The 22707-nt window shown below is 40.4% G+C and overlaps 1 protein-coding gene across 3 annotated transcripts in view; it reads right to left on the bottom strand.

Annotated features, from left to right (window-relative positions):
* Positions 1-10434: 10434 nt before the first annotated feature.
* SLC35D2 (solute carrier family 35 member D2) overlaps positions 10435-22707 on the bottom strand; it is a 54764-nt gene continuing 42491 nt past the window's right edge. For all 3 annotated transcript variants that reach the window (XM_020888980.2, XM_070459498.1, XM_070459499.1), the window contains 3 exons: positions 13202-13280; positions 12022-12104; positions 10435-11070 (listed from right to left, as the gene is read on the bottom strand). In XM_020888980.2, coding sequence (XP_020744639.2) covers positions 10968-11070; positions 12022-12104; positions 13202-13280 — 265 coding nt within the window. In that variant the 3' untranslated portion in view covers positions 10435-10967. The remainder of the gene's footprint in view (positions 11071-12021; positions 12105-13201; positions 13281-22707) is intronic.

Below are 22707 nucleotides of genomic sequence, written 5' to 3'. Positions count from 1 at the left end.
TTTCATTTCATGGCTGCAATCACCATCTGCAGTGATTTTGGAGCCCCCCAAAATAAAATCAGCCACTGTTTCCCCATCTATTTGCCATTTAGGGCAAGCCTAATCTTCAGTAAAATAAATCAGAACATTGATTTCTTGGTAGACATGCAGTGATTGACTGGGTAGGGTAATAATGAACCTTTCTATGGTGATGAGGATGTTCTATATTTTGATAAGTATGTCTGTTTATCAAAGTATGCCTTTATCAAAACTCATGTGTTATACATTTAAGGTCTGTGTAATTTATGAAAGTAAATTATACTTCAGATTTTTAAAAATTTTTGTTTGGCTGTGCAGGGTCTCGGTTGTGACATGCAGGATCTTTAGGTAGGGTATGTGGGATCCATTTCCCTGTTGTTCATTGTTGTTCAGTTGCTAAGTCGTGTCCGGCTCTTTGCGACCCCATGAACTGCAGCATGCCAGGCTTCCCTGTCCTTCACTGTCTCCCTGAGTTTGCTCAAACTCATGTCCATTGAATCTGTGATGCCATCCAACCATCTCATCCTCTGTTGCCCCCTTCTCCTCTTGCCCTCAATCTTTCCCAGTATCAGGGTCTTTTCCTGTGAGTTGGTTCTTCTCATCAAGTGGCCAAAGTATTGGGCTTCAGCTTCAGCATCAGTCCTTCCTATGAATATTCAGGGTTGATTTCCTTTAGGATTGACTGATTTGATCTCCTTGCAGTCCAAGGGACTCTCAAGAGTCTTCTCCAGCATCACAGTTCAAAAGCATCAATTCTTTAGTACTACTCAGTCTTCTTTATGGCCCAACTCTCATACCTGTACATGACTACTGGAAAAACCATAGCTTTGACTATACAGAACTTAGCAAAGTGATGTCTCTGCTTTTTTATACACTAAGTCTATCATAGCTGTTCTTCCAAGGAGCAAGCGCCTTTTAATTTCATGTGCAATGACCATCCACAGTGATTTTAGAGTCCAAGAAAATGAAATCTGACACTGTTTCCACATTTTCCCCATGTATCTGCCATGAAGTGATAGGGCTGGATGCCATGATCTTCATTTTTGAATGTTGAGTTTTAAGCCAGCTTTTCCCACTCTCTTCTTTCACCTTCTTCAAGAGGCTCTTTAGTTCATCTTCACTTTCTGCCATTAAAGCTCAACATTCAGAAAACTAAGATCATGGCATCCAGTCCCATCACTTCATGGCAAATAGATGGGGAAACAGTGGAAACAGTGTCAGACTTTATTTTCTTGGGCTCCAAAATCACTGCAGATGGTGACTGCAGCCATGAATTTAAAAGACGCTTACTTCTTGGAAGGAACATTATGACCAACCTGGATAGCATATTTAAAAGCAGAGATATTACTTTGTCAACAAAGGTCCGTCAAGTCAAGGCTATGGTTTTTCCAGTAGTCATGTATGGATGTGAGAGTTGGACTATAAAGAAAGCTGAGCACCAAAGAATTGATGCTTTTGAAGTGTGGTGTTGGAGCAGACTCTTGAGAGTCTCTTGGACTGCAAGAAGATCCAACCAGTCCATCCTAAAGGAGATCAGTCCTGGGTGTTCATTGGAAGGACTGATGTTGAAGCTGAAACTCCATTTCTTTGGCCACCTCATGAGAAGAATTGACTCATTGGAAAATACTCTAATGATGGGAAGGATTGGGGGCAGAAGGAGAAGGGGACGACAGAGGATGAGATGGTTGGATGGCATCGCTGACTCAATGAACACGGGTTTGGGTGGACTCTGGGAGTTGGTGATGGACAGGGAGGCCTGGTGTGCTGCGATTCATGGGGTCGCAAAAAGTCGGACATGACTGAGCGACTGAACTGACTGAACTGAGGTGATCTGCATATCTGAAGTTGTTGATATTTCTCCCAGCAATCTTGATTCCAGCTTGTGATTCACCCAGCCTGGCATTTTGCATGATGCACTCTGCATAGAAGTTAAACAAGTAGGATGACAATATACATTCTTGACGTACTCCTTCCCAATTTTTAACCAGTTGGTTGTTCCATGTACAGTTCTAACTGTTGCCTCTTGTCCTGCATACAGGTTTCTCAGGAGGCAGGTAATGTGGTCTGGTATTTCTATCTCTTAAGAATATTCCACAGTTTGTTGTGATCCATACAGTCAAAGGCTTTAGCATAGTCAGTGAAGCAGATCTTTTTAATTCCCTTGCTTTCTCTGTGATCCAGCAGGATCAAACCCTGGCACCCACTTTGGTAGCATGGAGTCTCTGCCAGGGACGTCCTTATACCTTAATTTTAAACAAATTTTATCTTATTTTCTAAAGAGTGGATAACATAGCATTCCATATTACCAGAAATGCAAAGTGAAAGTGAAGTCTCCCAGTCGCGCCCAATTCTTTGTGACTCTGTGGACTGTAGCCCACTGTTCATGAGATTCTCCAGGCAAGAATACTGGAGTGGGTTGCCATTTCCTTCTCCAGGGGATCTTCCGGACCCAGGGATCGAACCCTAGTCTCCCACATTGCAGAGAGACGCTTCACCCTCTGAGCCACCTGGGAAGTCCCAGAAATGGAAGTATGTAGTAATTCACTTGTGTGCTTGCTTTTAAACCAAAGATCCAACCTTTACTTTTTTTATTTTGTATGACCACGTGGCATATAGGACCTTAGTTCCCTGACCAGGGATTGATCCTGAGCCCCTTGCAGTGAAAGCATGGAATCCTAACCACTGAACAACCAGGGAATTCTTCTTCCTTTACTTTTCAACATCAAAAGATATATTCAGTGCTGTTTAATAGACTGAGAAATTATCTGTCAATATCTGAATATGAATCCAGAAAAGATTTAAAATAAATTTGCACTGTACTATTCACAAGAGTATCTCAATGCATTTGAAAATTCTTCTATGTGGAGACATGTTCTTTTTTCCAGTCTGTTAGCTACTGTTTTCTTCCCACTGAAGAAATGCAACTGAATTAATTATATTATTATAGCAATAAATATTAACTCCAATATAAATCTTTTAAATACTTTTCTGTCTTATAAAATTTTTTATTATACATTTTTTATTTTAAAAACAACTGTATAAGCCAGAAAGTCATTGCTAAGTATACTTATATCAGCAAATTTTTTAAATGTTTGAGTTTTTTATTGAGGTATAATTGCCATATGACATTATATTAGTTTCAGGTATACAACATAATGGTTTAATATTTGTATATGCTGCAAAATAATCACCACTGTAAGTCTAGTTAATATCCATCAGCATACATGTTACAAAATTTTTTTTAAATATTTATGGTGAGATCTACTCTCTTAGCAACTTTCAAATATGCAATACAGTATTACTAATAATAGTCACCAGGCTGTGTATTATATTCCCATAACTTATCTATAGCTAGATGTTTTCACCTTTTGACCTGATCACCCTACATCCAGTTCACCCACTGCTGCCTCACCCCTTTGGCAACCACCAATATATTGTTTGTCTGTACCACCAATATATTGTTTGTCTGTAAATACATTGCATGCTTAGTCATTTCCAACTCTTTGCAACCCCATGAACTGCAACCCACCAAGGCTCCCTGCTCTTCCCAACCCAGGGATTGAACCCAGGTCTCCATTTTTGCAGGCAGATTCTTTACTACTGCCACCAGGGAAGCCCAAATTCAATAAATGATAACAAAAACGTGTCCTTATGATAAATGTCTAGTAACTCTACATAGGATGGAGACAGAATAGTTTGAGAAATGGCCTTTGAAACTGGAATCAAAAACTGAAATGCCCACAATCAAGGCAGATTAGTGTACATGTTAAGTCCCTTTGGTCATGTCCAACTCTACAGCACTCTGGACTACAGCCCACCAGGCTCCTCTGTCCATGGGATTCTCCAGGCAAGAATACTGGAGTGGGTTGCCATGCCCTCCTCCAGGGGATCTTCCCAATCCAGGGATCAAACCCATGTCTCATATCGTCTATATTGGCAGGTAGGTTCTTTACCACTAGCACCACCTGGGGAGCCCCAAGGCAGACAAGTAATATAAATTAATGAAGTAGGCCAGGCATCTTAATCTGTATTGTTTCAAAACAAGCACATAGTAGCTGTAACTTTCTATTTAACCTTTGGCTCTCTTGATTCAGCTTTTATTTCCCTCCTATCCTCTCAACTCTGTTGTTTGAGGTTTTTTTTAAATTTACTTTTATTTATTTGGCTGTGCCGGATCTTTAGGTGTGACATACGAGATCTATCAATAGTTCCCTAATCAGGAATTGAACCTGGGCCCCCTGCATTGGGAGCTCAGAGTCTTAGCCACTGGACCACCATAAAAGTCCCTCGACTTTGTTTTAAGGAAAACAATACTACAAGCACATTAATGAAAGGCAAACACTCAGTCACATGATTGGAGACACAGAAAATGGTGGAGAACATGACAAAATAACAACTACCCCCCGACCTCAGCTCCAGCTGACTGTTACCCTGTGGAGATTCTGGCCCACCTGGCAAGTTGTGATATTTTTTCAACTATTGCAAGAAATCCAGTTTCTAATGTGAAATTTCTCAATTTTTATTAAAAAAAATGTTATTTGAATGACAGAGCTAGAAAATAAAGCCACCAACTCAAAAAGCATTTTAACGAAGCATAGACTAAATAATCCTAAAGGAAATCAGTCCTAAATAGTCATTGGAAGGACTGATGCTAAAGCTGAAACTCCAATACTGTGGCCACCTGATGCAAAGAGCTGACTCATTGGAAAAGACCCTGATGCCACAAAAGATCGAAGGTCAGAGGAGAAGGGGATGACAGAGGATGAGATGGTTGGATCACATCACCGACTCGATGGACATGAGTTTGAGCAAGCTCTGGCAATTGGTGATGGACAGGGAAGCCTGGCGTGCTGCAGTCTATTGGGTCTCGAAGAGTCAGACACGACTGAGCGACTGAACTGAATTGAACCGAGACTAAATAATGCAATCTCTAATCTCCCTTAGGACAATTTCCAGGGACCTTAAATGGTTTTACAGTCTTCTCTACTTCCCCTTGTATCAGTGGAGAGTGGGCCCACAGAGCATCCTCACACTGCTGTCCCACCTTCCCTAGACGGAATGTCACACTTCAGGTAAGCAGAGTTTGAAGAACAAGGTTCAAGAACTGTGACAGAATTACGAGGCAGATCTCTGATCTGAGCTGTGAATGAGAAGGATGTGGCAGCGAAGCCGAGCTGTCCTGTGTCCTGGTCTCTCCCTTCCCTACCTTTTGCCCCCTTTTCCTCCCCTTCCTTTCCCTTTGGCCCTCTCTCTCCCCCTGGCTGCAGCCCACTGACCACACTGGCTGGAGGAAGATGCCTTCCCACCAGGGAGCAGATATAAAAATAACCCCTGGGCTCATCCAGGAGCAAGCCTCCTGAGGCCAAAAATGGGACAACTTCTTGAGGAAACATATTAATCTTGAATTTTTTCTTTTCCTCTAAAGCAGGGATCCTTACTTTTTTTCAGTGCCATGAACTACAATGGCAGTCTATGAATGGCTACAGCCTCCTTCTTCAAATAATGTTTTTAAATGCATGAAATAAAACACATAAAATTATAATGAAAACCAACTGTCATAAAGTTACAGCAATATTTTCTAAATATGATGTACTATCACATTAAATACATATGAATACATATAAAAATACATCTAAATCTGATATATTCTTCTTTATGAACATATTAAACAATAAGAACTAGTGGAGGCACTAATAACTATAAGAATACTGAGCAATGCACCAATGATTTTCTACAAAAACTCTAAGGTGATACAAAAATATTTCAACTTCTACTGATAACTAAGTCACAAGTACAGCCAGTATTAACTGTGATCTACATTCAAATGAAAAGAAATGCTACATTTTCATTAGAGAAAATGAAGATGTTTTCTTTCTCCATTCAAGTCCACCAAACCTCTAAATTCTGTGAACCTCAGGTTATGAACCCTTGGTACTGAAAATATGATCTGGACCAAAAGTCTGGGGTAGTGCTCCTCAGATTACCAGGGTTAAAATGCAGATTCCTATTCAGTGTATGTGTGCACCTGATAGTCTGCATTTCTAACAAGCCCCAGGTAATGCTGATATTCTGTTCCAGGAACCACACATTGCATAAAAAAGGTTCTGAGGCTTATCATGGGAGACCTCAGCCTGGAATGGAGGTGAGAATCAGAAACACACAGATGGTATTCCCTGACCCTGGGAGTCCTCAGGAATGGCTTCATCCTAAAGAGACATGTTTTGTTTTTCCACGTGCTTCAGTATCTAGTGACAGAAAGGGAACTTAGAGATCCTGAGTTGCTGGGCGCCCTCAGTTTCCCAAAGCACAGAGTGGCAACTACTGATCAGCTAAGACACTGACCCTTGACAAGTCCCAGTCCTCAAAATATACGCACAAGTACACATACCCATTCCCAGAAAACAGAAATTACTCACAAGTCATAAACATGACTCAGCAAGACTGAAAAGTTGAAGTGATCATGCAAAAGGAAAAAACTCACTAAAGTCTCTGAAAATATTGACATATGCACCTTTGCCATTTTCCTGAGAGTACAGAAAATATATATAAATCAAAATAACATGTAAAATATATGAACATATAATAATAATTACACACATATATATACTCTTCTCTAAACTAGGTTTTATTCTTTAGGCAAACTCAGTTTTCACTAACTTCTAGTGCCTCTGTACTTTTACTTATATATGGAATATATTTTAAAAATACTAAAACAACAGGAAAAAGTACAAGTTAACAAATGTCACTGCTATTAGCAGTAAAATAGCCAGAAGTAAGCAAAGTATCGAGTATATTAAACTAATTTTCCTTGTTCCATCAGAATGGTTTTTATTATTATTATTTTTTTTTTTTTTTAAGAAAAAAGAAATCTGGAAACCTGGGGCACTGGGCTACATTTCTTCTTCAGCCACATTGAAGTTCATGGGTTCCTTTTGCACCACCTCTCTGCATCCAGCATTCTCAGCTAAACTTAATTCAAAACCCAGACTGGCATTCCCATCAACCCCACTCTAGTTCTGTAGAGTGCAAAGTTTCAACCCAGCTACAAAAATCTGCCTGCATTGCCGAAGACCCGGGTTCAGTCCCTGGGTGAGGAATATCTCCTGGAGAAGGAAATGGCAACCCACTGCAGTATTCTTGCCTGGAGAATTCCATGGACAGAGGAGCCTGGCGGGCCACAGTCCGTGCGATCACACAGACTAGGACGGGAGGAAGCTAGTAACACATCCCACGGGACCGCGGGACTGCTCTTAGGGTGCCCTCTGCTGGCCACATATGGAAACAAGGGGAAGAAATCTGCCCGCACTGGTTAAAAAAAAAGGGGGGGGGGGGGGGGGGTCATGTAAGACCAAGTATTCGAGGTGATTGCAAAAGAAAAACATTTAAATAAGAACCCCATTCCAGGAGGGATGTTCAAGAGGAAGGAGAATATGTATACCTATGGCTGATTCATTTTGATGTTTGACAGAAGAAACAAAATTCTGTAAAGCAATTATCCTTCAATTAAATAAATAAATAAAAGGAGCCCATCCCGAGGCATCCTGGCATTTGAAACAAAAGACCAACCATAGTAAAACTTTAGAAAAACACAAAAGCATCTTCCTTTAAGAATTCTAAAAATGAAAATTAGAAAAACAATTTTGGAAGAAAACAAATCTTGTTTTAGCTTGACATTGATTAAAAAAAAAATAGTTGAAGTTTACATTTTTCAAGTCTTAGCACTTTTGGTCCCTGGATTTCATTTGATGATGATGCAAGAAAGGGTGATTACACAGTTTGGGAGCCCCAAGGTAATATTCTAGAAGCCTTTTAAAAGTAAACTGAAACAGAAAGGAACTGCTATAATTCAAAAACAAAAACAAAACCCAAACAACCCAATTCAAAATGGGCAAAGGATTTGAACAGACATTTCTCCAAAGAATATATACAAATGGCCAACAAGCACACGAGAAGACACTCAACATCACTAATCACCAGTGAAATGCAAATCGAAACTACAATGAGATATCACTTCACACCCATTGAACAGAGGAGCCTGGCAGGCTATATATAGTCCACGGTTCACAAGAGTCAGACACAACTTAGTGACTAAACCACCACCACCTCCTACTACTGCTACCAAAAAAAGGAAATAACAAGTGAGCATGTGGATAAATAGGGACCCCCCCCCCCCACTGTTGGTGGGAATACAAAATGGTATCTGTTGTCCATGTGTTACTGTTGAAAATGATGAGGTTTGGAGAGCTTCCAGCTGATGAACACATTGATGTGCCAGGACGGGTTATGAAAGCTCCAAACCATTTCCAATATACCTTGTCCTAAGTACTTCTTCCCTTTGGCTATTCTTGGGTCAAATGCTTTATAATAAACTGGTAATAGAGAATAAAGCACTTCCCTGAGATCTGTGAGCCATTCCAGCAAATTACTGAACCCAAGGAAGCGGGTATGAAGACCCCAGCTTTCAGGTCAATTGGTCAGAAGCACTAGTCACAACCTGGGACTTGGCACTGGCATCTGAAGTAGGGGGAAATCTTGGGGGACTGGGCCCTTAACCTGTGGGGTCTGTGCTAACTCTGGGTGGAGTCAGAATTTAACTGTAGGACCCCTAGTTGGCATCCAGAGAGTTGAAGAATTGCTTCATGTGAGGGAAAGTCCCCACACATTTGGTGTCAGAAGTGTTTTATGTGTAGAGGAAACAGGTTTCCTTCTACCATCCAAAAGAACTGAATGCAGGGTCTCAAAGAAATATTTGTACACCCACGTTAGCAGCATTATACAAAACAGCCAAGAGGTAGGAGCAGCCCAAGAGTCCACTGACAGATGAATAGATACAAATGTGATATAAATGAATATACATAATGTGATACAAATGAATATACAAAACATGGTATATCCATGTGATGGAACATTATTCAGTCTTAAGAAGAATGAAACTTCTGACATATGCTGCAACATGGATGAACCTTGAGGACATTATCCTAAGTGAAATAAGCCAGCTGAGAGATAAATACTGTGTGATTCTACTTTTATGAGTTACCTGCTGCTGCTGCTAAGTCGCTTCAGTCGTGTCCGACTCTGTGTGACCCCATAGACGGCAGCCCACCAGGCTCTGCCACCGCAGGATCCTCCAGGCAAGAACACTGGAGTGGGTTGCCATTTCCTTCTCCAATGCGTGAAAGTGAAAAGTGAAAGTGAAGTTGCTCATTCGTATCCGACTCTTCACGACCCCATGGACTGCAGCCTACCAGGCTCCTCCATCCATGGGATTTTCCAGGCAAGAGTACTGGAGTGGGCTGCCAGTGCCTTCTCAGTTATGAGGTATCTAGAGTAGTCAAATTCACAGAGACAGAAAAGAGAATGGTGGTTGCCAAGGACTGGGGAAAGGGAGGAATGGGGAGTTATTGTCTAATCGGTATAGAATTTTGGTTGTGCAAGATGAGAAGGTTCTGGAGATGGGCTACACAACACTGTGAATATACTTAACACAACTAAACTGTACACTTAGAAATGGTTAAGCTGATAATTGTATGTTATGTGTATTTTACAATTAATTTTTTTAAGTGAATTGAAACACAATCATTCCTTCATTTGCTGTCCTGTCCCTCTGGTTTGCTGTCCTGTCCACCTGGTTCAGCTTCTATAAATAAGCTTAGAAAGTCAGAGCTGGCAGGGACTTGGGAATATAGTTCCATTTTACAGATTAAAAAATGGAGGTGACCATGGCAAGGTGACTTGTGGAGCTTTCAGTGAGTTAGCAGTGAAGACAAGACCCCTGAAATGAAGACAAGACCCAGTGCAGAGAAAGGCCCCTGATTTCCAGAGTGGGGTCTTATCTTGCACCACAGCCCCTGTGAGGCCAGTCCATTGCTAAATGGTGCCGTGCTGTGCATGCATGCTCACTCATGTCAGACTCTGCAACCCAGTGTGACTGCAGCCCACCAGGCTCCTCTGTCCATGGGATTTCACAGGCAGGAACACTGGAGTGGGTTGCCATTTCCTCCTCAGAGGATCCTTCTAACCCAGGGATCAAACCCACATCTCCTGTGCCTCCTGCATTGGCAGGTGAATTCTTTACCACTGAGACACCAGGGAGGAGATGATAAGAACTGTCATCCAATCAGAGGTTCCTTCCCACACCCCATTGGTCTGGGAAGTCAGGCAAGCCCAGGAAAAAAAATATAACTTGGTTAAAATTGACGTGATCTGAATTTCAGAGTCCCCTGAACAAACCTGGAAGGAGAAGAGGAGAGAAATATAACCTACTTAAATGTTGACAGAGCATACTGAGTATTGTTTTTTCCATTGAGTTATTTTGTAATTTTTTCCAACATGAGTCATTCATTACCCTTCAAGGCAGCCGCAATAAAATGACTTACCGTTTACTGCCTGCCTACAATAACATACCAGTATGAGGCATGCATATAAATTATTTTTTATTTTACTTTGATGATTGTGAAGATACCAACATATAAGATCAAATCAAAGCTAACAACTTTACTGGCAGTTAAGTGGTTGACTTTACTAAAATGAAGACATGTCTGCTTAAACCAAAAATATGTTCTCACTGGCACTTTGCTTTGGCTGGGACCTTTGAAATGAAGGCCAAGGTGCTGATAAGCACCCTCAACAGCATCGGCCTTTTACCGCCTCTGAAGCACTCTGGATACCTGGAAGAGCACATAGGTGTGTGGGCCCCGCAAGTGCCTTGGAAATGATCCCTTTCACCAATTGTTTGAAAAGATTCACTTTCAGCTGGTAAGGCTTTGCCCGGGTACGTTTCTCAGGGTTGATGACGGCTCCTTGTGCAGCACATGAGGTAGATTCGCCTTGCATTTTGCAGACATTCCTGTTGTGCCTTAACCAGAGGGGCGAGTGCCACAGCCAAAACAGCTGGGAATATCCCCCCCTCCCCACAGTCTGCAAGCCAGTCTGCAATTGTGCCCCAGGTTCTAGACCTTCAAATCTTGAGAAATGTTTTCTTCATCCACAGGTTGTTTAGGTTTTAATTGGCTGCCTAGAGTTAAAAAGGAATATCTCAAGCCTCCTGCCATGCTGAAAGAAAAAAAAAAACAGTAAAAATAAATTCCATAGGTGGTACCATCAACAGTTATACTCTCGATAAATATAATCAGCCTAATTTTTTTGATACTTTGGCTACTTATTTCTTTTTTCAAACTTTGTTGAAGTATACTTGATTTACAATGCAGTCAGCCTAATGTGAAGGAAATTATTGAACCCTCTGTTTTACTTCCTCAAATATGTAGATTAATTGATGAGAATTAGCCCTCTTATTTACAAATCTTTGGTAGCAGAAAAAGAGCAGGTCAAATCTAATACATAAACTTGGAGAGAAATAAGCACCTGGTTATTCTTGGAATGGGGATTCCCTGTTGGCTCAGAGGGTAAAGCGCCTACCCACAATGCGGGAGACCCAGGTTCGAGTCCTGGGTTGGGAAGATCCCCTGGAGAAGGAAATGACAACCCACTCCAGTACTCTTGCCTAGAAAATTCCATGGATGGAGGAGCCTGGTGGGCTACAGTCCATAGGGTCGCAAAGAGTCGGACACAACTGAGCGACTTCACTTTCACTTATTATTGGAATAAATGATATCCTATTATCCTAAAATGGTGTCCTACCTCTGAGACCCCAAAACGCCTTTCGAAAGTATCTTAGTCACTCCTCCCAATATCTTTAATACATGGGCTTTGATGGAGCACAGATTTAGTGAGGCCCATTCACAAAAGGAAGACCACAATGTAGGGTCTTTTCTGTGAGGAGGACACATGAATTAAATTCAGATCTCGACTCTGAATTTTCATTACACACATCCCCATTAACCATGAGCAAGTATGTCATAAAAAAAGGTGAACTGAATATTTCAAGTAAAATTTATCCTAGGAATTGTAACATCAAAATACCTCCTGCTCTTTCACTTATAACATATTAATCAGGCTTTTAAAATTCATGTTACTAAGATGAATTCATTTAAAAATTCCACTTACCAAATATTTAACCCTACAAAGTTTAACACAGAGAAAATGTAGTCTCCACCTACTAACATTCCAATGTAGGCCACAGATACATTCTGCAAAAAGAGAGCATTAGTGATCTTAGAAGTAAAGGATTTGGGGGGAAAATACATACATATGGTGAAATCTGAGACAAAATATTTTAGTTACTTTTCAAAAGGATTTGCATATAGTAGGGATTCATGGAACATTGAATATGTGAATAAAAACTATAACATATGGCTTTATAAAGAAAATGAAGTAAACTATAGCACTATAATCACAGAATTGCATCATCCATACCTTCTTCCACATACTATACCAGAAAAAAGATGTAAGAGTTGGGTTGTAATCAGCTTTTCAGATCTAATCTCTTTATCATCACTGGGTGGGGAATTTTAATCATATTAGTCCTAAACTTAAACTGATTAAGACAGCTGACAAATTCTAAGCAGTACTCTGTCCAGTATATTGTCAATGGTCTTTGGGTAGCCAAAAGATCAGCCTACAGATGATGCACTCATTCGTCATAGAAGCTCATATGAACAGAAACACAAAGCAACTGCAGAACAGAATCTAGAATGCCTCCAATTCATTAGTGTGTGTACTCAAATGCTGTATACACACACATGGCATATACACCAATCCCAGAGCTAATCAACTTACACAGATCTAGACTGAAAACAGTTCTTTATAAGGACTCCCTTAGTCAGCAATATTTTCCCAGAAAATCAAAATGTAGATCACACTGTATCTTGTCGCAGAAATTTGTAATTTTTTCAGCTATTTCACTTGGTTTTCCCAGACCATCCCTTCCTTCCATCCCCAATTTAAAAGTTACAGAGGATGAGATGGTTGGATAGCATCATCAACTCAACGGACATGAGTTTGAGCAAACTCCAGGAGATAGTGAAGGACAGGGCAGCCTGGCGTGTAGTCCATGGTGCTGCGAAGAGTCGGACACAACAGAGTAACAGAACAACAACCTATAAATTAGCAGGTCTTCCCTCTGTCTTGTGGATGAAAAGATTAGAAGATGTAAGAAGGGATTACCCAGGCGTAGCCGAAAATATCACAAGCCTCCATTCTTACTATACCACGGATAATGACAACAGTAAAATTAAACAGTCGATGCCCCAATTTGGGTGTGTATTTCAAGGCTTCAGCCACTTACCTTGATGGCGCCAACCACCGCCGTCGTCAGGGCTGAGTTGTAATAGCTACACAAAACCGTGGAGTACATCAACAGAAACCTGGGGCAAGGAAGCAGACACCGAGTGAAGAGTCAGCAAGCGTTTAAACACCGCTGTTTCAAACAAATAAAAAAGAAAAGCACCATGAAGATTTTAAAACCTACACCTTAAAACATCTCCTTACTAACTTCAACTTTTTACAGGAAAATGGTCTAGTCGTGCATTAGCCAAACTTTCTACCTTCCATGTCCTTTTCGTTTTATCTGTGCATTTCCCGTCGGTGTTTCCACAAAAAGGGTGTAAAGACAATAAGATTTTTTAAATGATCTGAACTCTTTCACTTAACAGCTTGCAATCCTCTCTGCGGATCAGAATCACCTGATGCACTGGTAACACCATGATGCCTGACAGTCTCCTTCATCTGGTTCGAGGTGGGGCCCCAGACACGTGCTGTATAAAAGGTCTGCGGATGATTCTAACGTGCAGCTAGTTCTGAGAAACCCTGGTTTTAGCAGAGAAAGCTGCTGAACAATTGCTAGCTTTGGACTAAGAAGATTTAAATAATGGGTTCCATATGCCTATAGTACTCCTCTACCCTACTACCAAAGCTAATTCAACAGGTATTCAGCATTGACCAGTATGTCCAACACTGGTCAACAAAATGACTATGGAATCATGACCAGGCATCAGAGAAAGAAATATATATACATATACACAGAAAAGAAAGAAGAATCCAATCAAAAGTAAAGAAATACATTCATTTCATTCAAGTAGTAAAGAAAATTAGGTATAACCTAAGTAGGGTGCAAAATTTCATCCACTGGAATCAGACGATTAAATGTTGAAAGAGGTTACCATCAAAACTGGTTGAGAATGAAACTGGAAAGATACAGAGGACATAAGATGTGTTGGATTTTAAAGCTAAATCCTAGCTTGGGAACTGTACTCTAAGAAAGGGCTCAGGCCCCAGGCATCAGGGAGACTCCCTCTGGGGCAATGTTTCAGGTCCAGGTCCAAATTTCTGATTGTTAACAACAGAATCTAGATCACTAATATGCAACACAATAACTGTTTTTAGCCTGAATATGTTCATTACCAAGGATGACAGAGAAAAAATATTAGAGATAATATACATCAAGTTTTTATACTGTTAAGGAATAAACTCAATTACAAATAAAGTTTGTAATCTTCAGAATAATGTATGTCTTTGTTATTAAGGTAATTACAACAATTTGACAAGTGAGAGAATCTAACATCTTGACTTTTGTTGTCTGTATCTGAAATCTGAAATCTATGTTAAATTGTCAATTTTCACTTGAAAAGAATACGAAAATCTAAGTCTATATACAGTATTCTGATGTTTAAGAGAAGGTGATTTACCACATTGCCAAGTTTGGTTTACTAGATTTCAAAGAGTTTCTAGGTTTATAAAACAACCTGGCCCATCAGCTTCTCTAGGGTCTCATAACACCTTGGAATTGCTAGAAAAAAATCAGGTAAATTACATTTGTAAATCACATTTAAGATGTTTAATTAAAAAAAAAGATGTTTAATTTTTTTTTAATTCACTAAGTTATGAGACTGATTTACAGTAAGTTGTTTAGGAGATTTCAATCACTTAAACTTGACTTAAACCATTAACCAAATAATAAAGTATTCTTTTTTTTAAGTATTCTTATATTAATAAAAAAATTACTAATTTTATAAATAAAGCAAGAGTATTTATAAATTGGCTTAAGAAAATCCAAGGTTTTTTTAGTTTTAATAAATTCAACATTAATTTATAGTCCCAGGCAGCTATAAATAATCCAAAGCATGCATAATAAAAAGATTTAAAAAATCAACCTGATGTTGTTTGTGCCTGCTTTTCTGGGCCTGGGTAGTAAGAGCATATAAGCCACAGCATCTGCCCTGGAGGAGCTAAGAGTCTAATAAAATAACAGAAATCGCAACTCCTGGGAGGGGCCCAACCCAGTTTCCAGGACACAGAAAAGCTTCCTGAAGGCTTCCTAAACTGGAGCGCAGCGTTATACCCAAGACAATCATGGATGTTCTTTATGTTCCAGGTTTGCTTAAAATTTTCTAATCCAGGATTCCAAACGTGCAGTGTTTTCTTCATTCCAAATTTCAGTGAAACCACCTTGGCCAATATCCATCTACCGTGAATGTGGGCCACTGGGACACTCACCCACCAGCTGGGCTGGGTAAGGGGAGGAGTCCCTGTCTCCAGCCTCCTGGGGGAATCCGAATTCGCAGCAGTTCTCCTAAGTGCCAGATGGCGTCTGACACAGGAACAGCCACTTTCTGCAGACAGACAGGCTGCATTTCTTTTGTTGTTGTTGTTCAGTCGCTAAGTCCTGCCCGACTCCTTGTGATCCCAAGGACTGCAGCACACCAGGCTTCCCTGTCTTTCACTATCTCCCGAAGTTTACTCAAACTCATGTCCATTGAGTTGGTGATGCCATCCAACCATCTCATCCTCTGTCGCCCCCTTCTCCTCCTGCCCTCAATCTTTCCCAGCGTCAGGGTCTTTTTCTAGCTTCATATCTGGTGGCCAAAGTAATGGGGCTTCAGCTTCAGCATCAATCCTTCCAGTGAACATTCAGGGTTTATTTCCTCTAGGATTGACTAGTTTGATCTCCTTGCATTTCAAGGGACTCTGAAGAGTTCTCCAGCATCACAGTTCAAAAGCATCAGTTCTTCGGCGCTCAGCCTTCTTTATGGTCCAACTCTCACGTCCATATGTGACTACTGGAAAAACCATAGCTTTGACTAGGCAGACCTTTGTCACCAAACTGATGTCTCTGCTTTCTAATACACTGTCTAGGTTTGTCATAGCTTTTCCTCCAAGGAGCATAGCTTTTCTTTCATGCCTGCAGTCACCATCCACAGTGATTTTGGAGCCCAAGGAAAGAAAGTCTGTCTCTGTTTCCATTGTTTCCCCCATCTATTTGCCATGAAGTGATGGGACCAGATACCATGATCTTAGTTTTTTGAATGTTGAGTTTTAAGCCAGCTTTTCACTCTCCTCTTTCACCTTCATCAAGAGGCTCTTTAGTTCTTCGCTTTCTGCCATTGGAGTAGTATCATCTACATATCTGAGGTTTTTGATCTTTCTCCTGGCAATCTTGATTCCCACTTCTGATTCATGCAGCCCAGCATTTCACATGATGTACTCTGCATAGAAGTACAATTTTCAACCTTGATGTACCCCTTTCCCAATTTGGAACCATTCTGTTGTTCCATGTCCAATTATAACTGTTCCTTCTTGACCTGCATACAGGTTTCTCAGGAGACAGATAAGGTGGTCTGGTATTCCCATCTCTTTAAGAGTTTTCCAGTTTGTTGTGATCAACATAGTGAAAGGCTTTAGGATAGTCAATGAAGCAGATGTTTTTCTAGAATTCTCTTGCTTTTTCTATGATCAACAGATGTTGGCAGAGAGAGTAACTATTATATAAAATGACTAGGCCCAAAGGAGTATATTAAAATTTTCTAAGAAATATAGTAGTTTTCTATATGCAAAGGACCTATACAGTCCTTTGGCCAAGACCAAGATTCTGAACTAAAAGACCCTCCATTAACTAAGTGCAAAGGAAACCACTTTTAACATCAAAAATATCAATTTTCACATGATAGTTTTGATTTTAGCATCTATGAATTAATAAAATTAAAAGATATTTAAAAGCACTGCTGAATTCTCAGTAGCTTTCTGCCATTCCATACTTTTAAAATAAGACTGATCATCTGTGTACATCTGAAAAATGATGGCACATATACAAGATACATTTATTCAGACAACAGATACCAGCTGGTGTTTATAGGGCCCCGAGGGATGGAGGTACTCATGTGGAAACCCCTGGACCAGAACCCCTGCTCAAAGGTTTCTTCCTGTTTCTGAAAAAATAACACAAAAAATAACTGATTAACCCAAAGTTGGATGGCACACTCCTGGAAGTCACAAGCAGAACCTAAATGGCCTTGTTTACATCTTGTTGTTGATTACTATTCCATGTACAAGCATATATAGAAATCCAACACGAATGTTCAAGTAATAAAAGGCCGCTTCCACACTCCTTCCACCAATCACAATGATACCAAAGCACATCACTCTCTCATTCCAGATTTCAAAGAACTTCAAGTACTCTCATCTTGCCCAACTCTAGTAAGAACTCACTCTTACCCCAGACCTCAGTGGTATGCCAGGGAAGCCAAAGTCATGGGATAAATATGGTCCATTTTCCTGGAGCATTGAGTTCACACTAGGATGTGGTTTATTGGGCAATGATGGGGTATCTAAACTCTTTGAAGGTTCTGTCATTCCAGTGCCCAAGCAATCAGTAGAATCGTCTTGTCTTGGACCCTATATCTTGGCAGTATTGGTGAAGTTTCAAAGAATAGAACATTTTTTATACTGTGAGCAGGGAAAACAGATACACTTGTATTTCTATTAAGGAACATATTACTGCTTCAGTGAGATCAAAGAGGCTGCTGTGTGCATGCTCGGTCGCTTCAGTGGTTTCCGGCTCTTTGCAAGCCTGTAGACTGTAGCCTGCCAGGCTCTTCTGTCCATGGGATTCTCCAGGCAAGAATACTGGAGTGGGTTGCCATGCCCTCCTCCAGGGGATCTTCCCAATCCAGGGATCAAACCTGTGTCTCCTGTGTTGCAGGCGGATACAGGGACATTTAGGCCTTTACTGACTCAGTCACCAGGGAAGCCCATCAAAGAGGCTGCTACTGGGGCAGAAACAGAGTAAAATAATTGCCTCCAGGGCCTCGGGGCTGGTGCCAGCTGCTGGTGTGAACGAACCAGAACCTGTCACTTCTGGGCAAGATTAAAAAGACCAGCAGAGCTAGCTTTTTAAAATCTAGTTTGTCTACTTAAATTTCAGTCTTATTTTACCTTTGCCTGTGTTAAATTATCATGGCTGCCACAATCCGGTTTACCTGCCTGATGCAATTTCACTTCATCATAAGCTTTATTTACAAATTCTTGATTACAAATAGCATTCCTTAAAACTGAATCCTTAACCATAGCTCAAAAGAAAAATCTGCCCCTTTCACCATTCTGTTGGCTTCTTAATGTACATTTTCAAAGTGTTAGAGTTTTTAAATTACATTTTCAACTCTGGATAGAGGTTTGGTGGTCAGAAAAAGCAAGTTGGAAACACAAACTTGAAAGCAGTGAAAATAAGAAAGAAACTGACAGAGTTCTCTGGAGTCAAGGGTTGGAACGCACACACATTAATCCTGTGGCTCCTTGAGCTTGAACCAAAGCAAAGGGACAGTCTGAGCCCAGTCCCAGCTGCTCTGAAAACCAAGGATGTGCTCAGATGCTTACAATGGTTTGTATTACTGCCAAGAAGCAAATGATCTGATCATAGTGTCCTGATGAGAGTGAGAAACTATAAGAAAGCAGCATTCTGAAAAATGCACCATGACAAAAAAGAAGTTTTCTTTTAAAGCAGTTTCAGACTTAAAACTTGATGATTGAAGATGAAGTAGACATAATAGAAGAACTAATAAAAAGGCAGAGGAACCAGAGATCAAATTGCCAACATCAGCTGGATCATCAAAAAAGAGAGTTCTAGAAAAACATCTATTTCTGCTTTATTGACTATGCCAAAGCCTTTGACTGTGTGGATCACAATAAACTGTGGAAAATTCTGAAAGATATGGGAATACCAGACCACCTGACCTGCCTCTTGAGAAATCCGTATGCAGGTCAGGAAGCAACAGTTAGAACTGGACATGGAACACTAGACTGGTTCCAAATAGGTACAGGAGTACATCAAGGCTGTATATTGTCACCCTGCTTATTTAACTTATATGAAGAGTACATCATGAGAAACGCTGGGCTGGAGGAAGCACAAGCTGGAATCAAGATTGCCAGGAGAAATATCAATAACCTCAGATATGCAGATGACACCACCCTTATGGTAGAAAGTGAAGAACTAAAGAGTCTCTTGATGAAAGTGAAAGAGTAGAGTGAAAAAGTTGGCTTAAAGCTCAACATTCAGAAAACTAAGATCATGGCATCCGGTTCCATCACTTCATGGGAAGTAGATGGGGAAACAGTGGAAGAAGTGTCAGATTTTATTTTTTTGGGCTCCAAAATCACTGTAGATGGCGATTGCAGCCATGAAATTAAAAGACACTTACTCCTTGGAAGGAAAGTTATGACCAACCTAGACAACATATTAAAAAGCAGACATTATTTTGTCAACAAAGGTCCATCTAGTCAAGGCTATGGTTTTTCCAGTGGTCATGTATGGATGTGACAGTTGGACTATAAAGAAGGCTGAGCACTGAAGTATTGATGCTTTTGAAGTGTGGTGTTGGAGAAGACTCTTGAGAGTCCCTTGGACTGCAAGGAGATCCAACCAGTCCATCCTAAAGGAGATCAGTCCTGGGTGTTCATTGGAAGGACTGATGCTGAAGCTGAAACTTCAACACTTTGGCCACCTGATGTGAGCAACTGACTCATTTGAAAAGACCCTGATACTAGGAAAGATTGAGGGCAGGAGGAGAAGGGGACAACAGAGGATGAGATGGTTGGATGGTATCATCAACTCAATGGACATGGGTTTGGGTGGACTCCGGGAGTTGATGATGGACAGGGAGGCCTGGTGTGCTGCGGTTCATGGGTTGCAAAGAGTCGGACACGACTGAGCAACTGAACTGAACTGAATCATAAGTGATTTGATTTAGGTCATACCTGAACTGCCTAGTGGTTTGATTAGATCTGATGGAGTACCTGAAGAACTATGGACAGAGGTTCATAATATTGTATAGGAGGCAGTGACCAAAACCATCCCCAAGAAAAAGAAATGCAATAAAGCAAATTGGCTGTCTGAAGAGATCTTACAAATAGCCAGGAAAAGAAGAAAAGTGAAAGGGAAAGGAGAAACAGAGAGATATAACCAGCTGAATACAGAATTCTAAAGAATAGCAAGGAGAAAGCCTTCATAAGTGAACAATGCAAAGAAATAGAGGGAAAAAATAGAATGGAAAAGACTAGAGATCTTCTCAAGAAAATAGGGATTGATGCAAAGATGTGCAAAATACAGGACAGAACTGGTATGGACCTAAGAGAAGCAGAAGAGATTAAGAAGAGGTGGCAAGAATACACAGAAGAACTATACAAAAAGGTCCTAATCACCTGCATAACCATGATGGTGTGGTTACTCACCTAGATCCAACATCCTGGAGTGTGAAGTCAACTGGGCCTTAGGAAGCATTACTATGAACAAAGCCAATGAAGGTTATGGAATTCCAGCTGAGTTATTTACAATTCTAAAAGATGATGCTGTTAAAATGCTGCAGTCAATATGCCAGCAAATTGGAAAACTCGGTAGTAGTCATACAACTGGAAAACATCAGTTTTCACTCCAATCCCAAAGAAAGGTACTGCCAAAGAATGTTCAAACTACCACACAACTGCACTAATCTCACATGCTAGCAAAGTAATGTTAAAAATCCTTCAAGGTAGGCTTCAACAGTATGTGAACCAAGAACTATTAAATGCTCAAGCTGGATTTAGAAAAGGCAGAGGAACCAGAGATCAAATTGCCAACATCCACTGGATCATAGAAAAAGAAAGAGAATTCCAGAAAAACATCTACTTCTGCTTCATTTTCTATGCTAAAGCCTTTGATTATGTGAATTACAACAAACCGTGGAAAATTCTTAAAGAGATGAGAATACCAGATCACCTTACCTGGCTCCTGAGAAACCTGTAGGCAGGTCAAGAAGCAACAGTTAGAACCAGACATGGAATAATAGATTGTTTCCAAATTGGGAAAGGAGTACATCAAAGCTGTATATTGTGATCCTGCTTATTAAACTTCTATGAAATGCCAGGCTGGATGAAGCACAAGCTAGAATCAGAATTGCTGGTAGAAACATCAATAACCTCAGATATACAGATGACACCACCTTTAGGGCAGAAAGCAAAGAGGAACTAAGGAGACTCCTGATGAAAGTGAAAGAGAAGGGTGGAAAAGCTGGCGTAAAACTCAACATTCAAAAAACTAAGGTCATGGCATCTGGTCCCATCACTTCATGGCAAATAGATGGGGAAACATTGAAAACAGTGACAGATAAATAAACAGCCCTTTATTTTCTTGGGCTCCAAAATCACTGCAGGTGACTGCAGCCATGAAATTAAAAGATGCTTGCTCCTTGGAAGAAAAGCTATGACAAACTTAGACAGCATATTAAAAGGCAGAGACATTATTTTGCCAACAAAGATCCGTATAGTCAAAGCTATGGTTTTTCAAGTAGTCATGTATGGATATGACAGTTGGACCATAAAGAAGGCTGAGCACCAAAGAATTGATGCTTTCAAATTGTGGTGCTGGAGAAGACTCTTGAGAGTCCCCTGGACTACAAGGAGATCAAACCAGTCAATCCTAAAGGAAATCAATCTTGAATATTCACTGGATGGACTAATGCTGAAGCTGAAGCTCCAATACTTTGACCACCTGATGTGAAGAGCTGACTCACTGGAAAAGAACCTGGTGCTGGGAAAGATGAGGGCAGGAAGAGAAGGAGCCAACAGAGGATGAGATGGATGGATGGCAGCACCAAGTCAATGGACATGAGTTTGAACAATCCACAATTCACAGAACTTTATAAATCAGCTATGTAACCTCATTGTTCCTGTTTTAAAGATAAGGAAATTGAGGTTCAAAGAGAGTAAATAACTAGTCCACGGACTCAGAACTAAAAAGCGGCAAAGCCAGGATTCAAATCCAGGCCATCTGATTCCAGAGGAGAGGGATCAAACTGTTAGATTGATGTCCTCAAAAGACCCCCTTTAAAAACTGTTGCTTAGTCACCAAATCATGTCTGACTCTTTTTCAACCCATGGACTGTAGCCTGCCAGGCTCCCCTGTCCATTGGATTTCCCAGGCAAGAATATTGCAGTGGGTCACCATTTCCTTCTCCAAAAAACTGAGACTTACCTAATTTTCATCTTTAAAGTTGTAGAATCTGAAATATTGTTTTTATCACTTACTGATTATTTTTAATTACTATGGCTTTATGAGATTTTACTTGCAAAATGACTACTGATAAAATAATAATTAAGAATATTTATCAAGAGAGTCTTTGTTTTTTAGGAAGCACACTATTAACTGGAAAAAAATGTATAGAGCTGTAGACAGATGGGGTCAAGATTCTGACAAAGAAGCCCAGAAGTTGCCAACTCACATCCAGGCACTGCCTACCCCACCACTCACTGCAGATAGCTGACATCAAAGGGTTTGTTTCTTGATTTTCTGAATGTAATGGCTACACAGTAAAGCGCAAGAGAAAAAAAAAAAAGCCGTATCTCAAGTTTCTAATGACATAAGACAAAACGAAAACTTGACTCTACTGTTTACATATAGGTGAACATAGGCTTAGGGAAGGAAAGGTACCAGTCAGAGTCTATGTGATATGAGCTCAATTTTTTACTATTTGGAATGGGGGGAAGGTAATT

The sequence above is a fragment of the Odocoileus virginianus genome, chromosome 31, assembly GCF_023699985.2.
Source record: "Odocoileus virginianus isolate 20LAN1187 ecotype Illinois chromosome 31, Ovbor_1.2, whole genome shotgun sequence".
Lineage (NCBI taxonomy): Eukaryota > Metazoa > Chordata > Mammalia > Artiodactyla > Cervidae > Odocoileus > Odocoileus virginianus.
Note: the sequence above shows the minus strand (reverse complement) of the source record. Positions and strands in the feature narration are given on the sequence as shown.